Source organism: Acipenser ruthenus, chromosome 14 (genome assembly GCF_902713425.1).
Source record: "Acipenser ruthenus chromosome 14, fAciRut3.2 maternal haplotype, whole genome shotgun sequence".
Classification (NCBI taxonomy): domain Eukaryota; kingdom Metazoa; phylum Chordata; class Actinopteri; order Acipenseriformes; family Acipenseridae; genus Acipenser; species Acipenser ruthenus.
The window spans coordinates 38,183,026-38,189,875 of NC_081202.1; the positions used below are offsets into that span (position 1 = coordinate 38,183,026).

Consider the following 6,850-nt stretch of genomic DNA (forward strand, 5'->3'; position numbering starts at 1 on the left):
AATAACTGTACTGTGTTTTAAAGAATATAAAGCCAGCAGAAATACTAAACAAATTGTTAAAACACACTGTTCATATAAGAAGTTATAATATGCTCTGTATTAACATATAGTTTTGCGAGAGCATTCTATATTCCTGTTTATTATGTTATAACAGTAAAAAATATTATTGTATCTTTAAGTCTGAGTAAAAAGGGAGCTAGGTTGGGGTCACGCTGACCAAAAAAAAGGATTTAGTGGAGGGCGTTTTTATTTCCATTCATGCATAGTCTTAGGGCAAAACATGTTGTTTAAATGTTGTTTACATAGTCAGTAACTACTCAATCCATTTAAGAATTTAATAAACTGAAGGAGTACTGATACTACTCTGATTCGATACAACTTCAAATCGAATGAGTCTTACAGGAGTCCGAAACATCTTTATGTCCTCCTGAACGTCTCCCCTGAGTTTAAGAATGTGCTTAGAGTATATATAAATAAAAAGAGGACGTGCGAATCTGACAGTACAGACAACACAACAGTGGTAGCTTACATCACTTGCCACCAAGGCGGCCTTAGGTTGCCCAGTCTCCATCGTGGTGCCCAGAACAAAGAGTAGATGCCTTGGCACACCAGTGGCCGAGGCAGCTGCTGTATGCCTTCCTATCGCTCACCTTGCTCCCGCTGTGTCTGGAGAAAATCAGGCAGGACTGGACCTAGGTGCTCCTACTAGCCTCTTATTAGCCCAGGAGACTAGTTTTCAACCGTGGTGCAGCTCCTGAGCAGCCAGCTGTGGAGACTGGCCAAACGCCGTAACCTGCTCAGTCAGGCACGGGGGACCTTATGTCATCCCGACCCATCGAGCCTGCAGCTCTGTGTCTGGCCCCTGAGCTATCTGGGGCTTTCGAATAGGTTCATTGACACCCTGCAGAATGCCAGAGCACTGTCCACGCAATCCCAGTACGGGTACAAGTGGGGTGTTTTTCAGACGTGGTGTTTGCCTTGTGGGTTCGACCCCATGACCTGTTCCATGGCAGTTATACTGCAGTTTTTGCAGGACCTTTAGGTGGGTTCCTCCTCTCCATGTTAAAGGTCTATCTAGCAGCCATTTCAGCTTGCCATGTCAAAATTGACTCGTCTTCCCAGGAGCTCACTTCCTGGCGGGACAATTCTTGAAAGGGGCTTGCCAGCTTTGGCCGCCTATGAAGGACGTTGTTCCTCGCTGGAGGCTAAACCTGATGTTTAATGCACTCGTGAAATCTCGAGCCGAAATTTTTAGCATTTAAATCGTCTTTCTTGCTCACTATCACCTCTGCAAAGCGAGCGAGTGAGATGCAGGCATTTTCTTGCGAAAGCCTGCTTAATTTTTTACAGAGGCCAGGACAAAGTTTATGCTCCATACCAATCCTGCAGTTTTGCAGAAGACTATATCTGCATTTCATGTAAACCAGTTTGTGGAATTGGAGGCTTCCTTCCACCTCTTTTCCAGTCTAACAGAGAGCGACAGCTCCATACGCTGTGCCCAGTGTGGGCCCGGGCGTACTACATTGATAGGAGGAGGCAGTCTGAACAATTTTTTGTCTGCTATGGGGCAAAGTCCCATGGTCAAGCCCTGTCTAAGCAGCGGCTGTCCAAGTGGATAACAGACTCACTTATTATACAACATGGACCAGTGATTGTGTGGGACACAATATTAACAGCTTCTAAAATGAGGCAAATGACAACTTGGTCTAATGAAATCCACTGTTAACAAGGGGCCAGGGACAAATTACTAGGATATTGATGATTTTGTTTCCTTAGTCCCTGGAGGAGCAATTAAAGCAGGCCCATCACTTGGCAGACATGTACCGGGAGCAGTGTGTGGGTCTGGAAACTGAGCTCTCTCGGATACGAGAGGAAGGAGACGTGGGCAGAGAGATTTTCAAGGTAATTTCTTTGTTTTGTGTTACCCACATTAAACCATCCCAAAACACTGACATACATACTGTGATAGGCCAGTAAATGGGGCCCGGTTTTGCTTTTTGTATTTATTCATAGCGCTGGCATGAGCATAGGTTTTTATTTTTGCATAATCCTTCAAAATGTAAACAAATATTTAGTTTGGAATTAGCTGGAGAACAAAAGTATAATTTGTACCGTATTCAAGTTTTAAAATAACTGGCAGCCTATCTAATTCCCTAACCCTAACCAATTCTCTATCCCTATCTAATTCCCTAACCCTGTCTGTTCCCTAACCCTATCTAATTCCCTGATAAAGAAAGCAGAGAAACCCTTCTGTGCAGTAGAATGCGTGTAATTTATTTCAGATGTCACTTTATACAGTTCCTTTTCATGAAAGTCATTTATAAATGTTATATGATTGGACATGATGGTTTTTTCTATACATTTCCTTTTGATGAGATCTTTTAAATTCAGTAACTTTACATTTCCAGCAGTAGTTGTTTGTAATATTTGTATAAGCACTATTTATTACGGAGGTGGTTCAGCCTCAGGTCTAGGTTGGTAAGCTGGTGCCCTGACAGCCCTCCCTTCTTTCCCAGGATCGCTCTGGTAAGATGGCTAAGAGGCTGCAGTTAATGACCCAGCGCTATGAGGCTCTAGAGAAGAGGAGATCTATGGAGGTGGAGGGCTTCAAAACAGACATCAAGCATCTGAGGCAGAGACTGAAAGATGTGGAGAAGCAGCTCTTCAAGGTGGGTCTTTTTATTAGGCAGGTATATTTAAAAATGATAAATATACAGAGTCTATTTGTACATTTAGGGTATAATGTTTTTCAGTGGTTTTTAATTTTTGTTACATTCTCACTCGTTCTCAATGAAATTTCTGGAAACCGTCACTTACCTTATTCATTAGGCTTCCAAGCCAGAATTTCTTCTTCTTCTTCTTACTGTTCCTGTTCACACACGGTGTAACCAATCAACATGAAACCTGGTAGGTATTATCCTGTGTAGATTATTATTATTATTATTATTATTATTATTATTATTATTATTATTTAGCAGACGCTTTTACCCAAGGCGATTTACAGAGACTAGGGTGTGTGAACTATGCATCAGCTGTAGAGTCACTTACAATTACGTCTCACCCGAAAGACGGAGCACAAGGAGGTTAAGTGACTTGCTCAGGGTCACACAATGAGTCAGTGGCTGAGGTGGGATTTGAACCGGGGACCTCCTTTTCTTTAACCACTGGACCACACAGCCTCCTAGATTACATTCCATCATCTTAAATTTAAAACTGCTTCAGTTTAAAAACAGTTTACTTAAGTGTGGTACTGGTACTGGGGCTTGGGAGCCGTAAAAATAAAACACAGTAATAAAACTACAAAACAGAAGTGCTGCTTACGCAGTGCCCCCACTGCCGCTAAGCCGGTCAGAACGGGCCTCCGACCTACACTCAGTTAATTCCTATACACTGGGGTGGCCAGAGTTCCCTGTACAGCTACACACGTCCCCTCGGGTACGTAATTATTTCTTCTACTTTTTAGTTTCTTTCAAGGCAGTCTATCTCACGCAGCCGTGCTTGCCTGTTCTTTGTCTACACTGACATCTGTCTGACACTGACGTCTCTCCGGCCCCCCGAATGCACAACCAAGCGCAGTTCTTATGGGCTGAGCAATCCCCTAAGGCCCGCCTCTCAGCCACTCAGAGAGAGGGAAAGCCAACACACCCTCTTCCCCACCTCTCCGTGTCATCGCCATAACTGACAAGCGGATCCTGCGAGACTGCTGCCCTCTTCCTGCAGAACCATGGATACACCAGATAGTCAGCACCGATCCCCCTGTTACATATAGTAATTTATTTTTTCTAAGAAATAAAAGTATTGTGACTAAAAGTTTAAGGGTAGTATTTCAAAACTCACATTTTCAGAATAGTCTACCACTTCACGAAGAGTGCGCCATGACTATTGAGTAGGTTATTCTCATTACTTCTATTCCAAGGAGAGCCTGATATATTCTTAACTGCCTTAAAATCAGGTGACCTTTATCCTTTATCTTTTTGTGACAAGGAACCACCTGTTTAAAAGCTTATTGCTGATAACATTTCACCTCCCTATTCATTCCCTGGCCCATTAACACTGATGTAACCAGTTCACCCACATACAGAGGGTCCTCATGACCTCGGCCTACATTCATCCAAAAGGTTATCATACTGTGGACTGCTTCTAACAGTAGGATGTTATGATTAAAATATATATATATATAAAATAGGGCTGTCAAGCGCTAAAATATTAATCTTAGTTAATTTTGGTTTTAATCGCATATTTAATTGATACAATTACTGCATCCCTCTCATTTAGTTTGTTTTATTACTGCTTTAAAGTTCTTATTACCTATAAGGCCTTACAAGGCCTTGGACCTTCTTATCTTCAAGATCTGCTGACCCCACATGTCCCGGGTCGTTCCCTGAGATCGGAAAATGCTAATCTTCTGACAGTCCCTAGAATTCGTTTGAACTCGGTCAGAGCCAGGGCATCTAGTTATAATGCCCCTCGTCTTTGGAACTGGCTCCCGATTTCGTAACAGGAATTCTAGCACAATTGAATCTTTATTTGTAGCTGGATTATATATTACACACAGGCGCTTTTATATTTATTTTGTAAAGCGCCCTGGAATGCTTGCATCAAGAGCGTTTATATATAAGTGAAATTTGTATCTTGTTGTTGTTGTTCTCCAAAAAACATCCCAGCATAAAAAAACCTGTTGTCCTGTTTCTGGATTCATATTGTTGCTCAATCTGTAATCAGTCTCTAGTTATGAACATTCGATGTTTTAATTTAATTTAAACCATGTTAAAAACGGTATATATAAACACACACACACACATACATTATTATACATGACTATTATTTCTTTTGGCAACACAGATCCCGATAATGTATAGACTTGTCAGCATTAATATACCAAAAACGGTTTTATTCACTGATATGTATGTGCCTGCAAAAAGGTCGAATTTCATTAATGAGAAGAATATTCTGTAGAAAACAGGCAATGCTACGTTCAGTGTGATTCTTTTGTTACATCGCATATCACTGCCTCGCATCAGCTGTGACAGAAAGAGACGCTGCAAAGCGGGAGTTTTGTGTTTTTTTCGGCACACACTTCCTTGTCCCTCTGTTACCAGGGGAAGCCAGGAAGCAATCGCACAAACAAACTAGATGCTGATAAAAGCCTGGTGTATTAATACAAAAATAAGTAAAAAGAAGAAAAAGTAACCGTCAAGAAATAATGGAGACAAATGCATGATTAATTGACAGACCTAGAAATAAAATCTGTTTATCAGATTATGCCCAAATACAATCTTAAAGGACTTTATCCTGAAAGCTGACTGACTGCATTCCATGAAAGGAGATCAAGGTACTCTTCCTTCAGCATGATTGCTTACAGTTTAGCTCTATCTTGAACTGCTTTACTATGGTTGTCATCAAAACTTTGTATAGACATTATTTACCACAAATTAAGGTTCTCGTAATTTGAGCTCTGTTGTGTAATTTTAGTTCATTTGGTTTAATGGTTCATTGTGAAGTGCATTCATGGCATGATTCCTAAGTTTGAAATGTTTCTCTTGTCTTGGGTTTCCAGGTGACTCTGAATGTGGGCCCAGACCAGGACCTGGCGATTCTTCACGAGGTCCGACAGACCAACACCCGCAGCAGGAAAATCCAGGGAGAGCTGAAGACACTGAAGGCAAAGATTTATGGACTGGAAAATGAACTTAGATACTGTTAAGGGAACTTGGCTGGGCTGTCTTTTCAGACTTCCCACACAGTATACTTTGGATTCTTCGTTTCTTGTTTTTTCATTTTTTTCTGAATTTTTCTGGCTTTATTTTTACAATTGACAACCTGGAAAAAATCAGGTCAATGATGTTTGGAAAAAATCTATATCATTCTCAACAATGTGATTGTTTTGGTACAGTACGCTGTTAAAATGCAAATAAGTCAACAAACTTATGCTAATGAAGACTTTGTCCTAAAAGCTGGTTGACTAAATTTCACAAAGCTTGTTGCAAGTTATTCAACATACTGTGAAAGGAGATCAAGGTACTCTTCCGTCTGCATGATTGCTTATATTTTAGATCTGTCTTGAACTGCTTTATTATGATTGTCATTAAAACTTTGTATAAACATTATTTTAAGTGTCTCGATGAAGTTCAACACACTTTAAGTTAGTATTATCTCAGATTATCTTAAATATGATACTCAAGCCTTTTCATACATAGGCATGCTATGAACTAAAATTCCTGAAGCTTTAGCCTTAACCATTATAAAAACAGCTGCAAATTGTGCCTTTTTAAGCAAAACACAGAATCATGGCAAAACCATATTGCAATGATGAAGAGATCCAAATTATTCATGTAAAGGTTTAAACAGAATAGTATTACGGGGATCCGATGGAAGACATGGAATCCTTGGCTTAATTGGACCGTTTATGAAGATCTGATGTGGAGGATAAAGTGGTTTCCGGGGATTTGAGAGAGACCAGAGCGCTTAAGGTCTAGAGCTGGGAAGCTGGAAGTTGATGGAGTTGAGAATTCTGCACAGTGGAGAAATCCAAAGGCGACGGTCAGGCACAGGGTTTCCATGACGATGTCGTTGAATAGGTTGAAGCATCCTTGCCGGAGAGCAGTGATGAGACAAAGGAGAAGGTCTGTAGAGATTGATTAACTTGATGGAGAGGAGTGGAGCAGGCTTTTCTCCATGCCTCTGAGTGTTCTCTCTAGAGATCCGCCATCTCTAGAACGGATGAGGGGAGATAGATTGAAGGCGAAATTGATACTGAATGCCTGCTAGGTAGCATCTAAATAGAGGAGGGGGCTAAACATAGAGACAGCCTGAGGTGAGTGATGAAGGTGAGGAGGTGCAGTAGGTAGAA

General features: G+C 41.0%; 1 protein-coding gene across 2 annotated transcripts in view; it reads left to right on the plus strand.

Annotated features, from left to right (window-relative positions):
* ccdc77 (coiled-coil domain containing 77) overlaps positions 1–6,107 on the plus strand; it is a 42,117-nt gene extending 36,010 nt beyond the window's left edge. For both annotated transcript variants that reach the window (XM_034032740.3, XM_058986484.1), the window contains exons 10-12: positions 1,777–1,902; positions 2,517–2,669; positions 5,558–6,107. In XM_034032740.3, coding sequence (XP_033888631.2) covers positions 1,777–1,902; positions 2,517–2,669; positions 5,558–5,704 — 426 coding nt within the window. In that variant the 3' untranslated portion in view covers positions 5,705–6,107. The remainder of the gene's footprint in view (positions 1–1,776; positions 1,903–2,516; positions 2,670–5,557) is intronic.
* Positions 6,108–6,850: the final 743 nt, after the last annotated feature.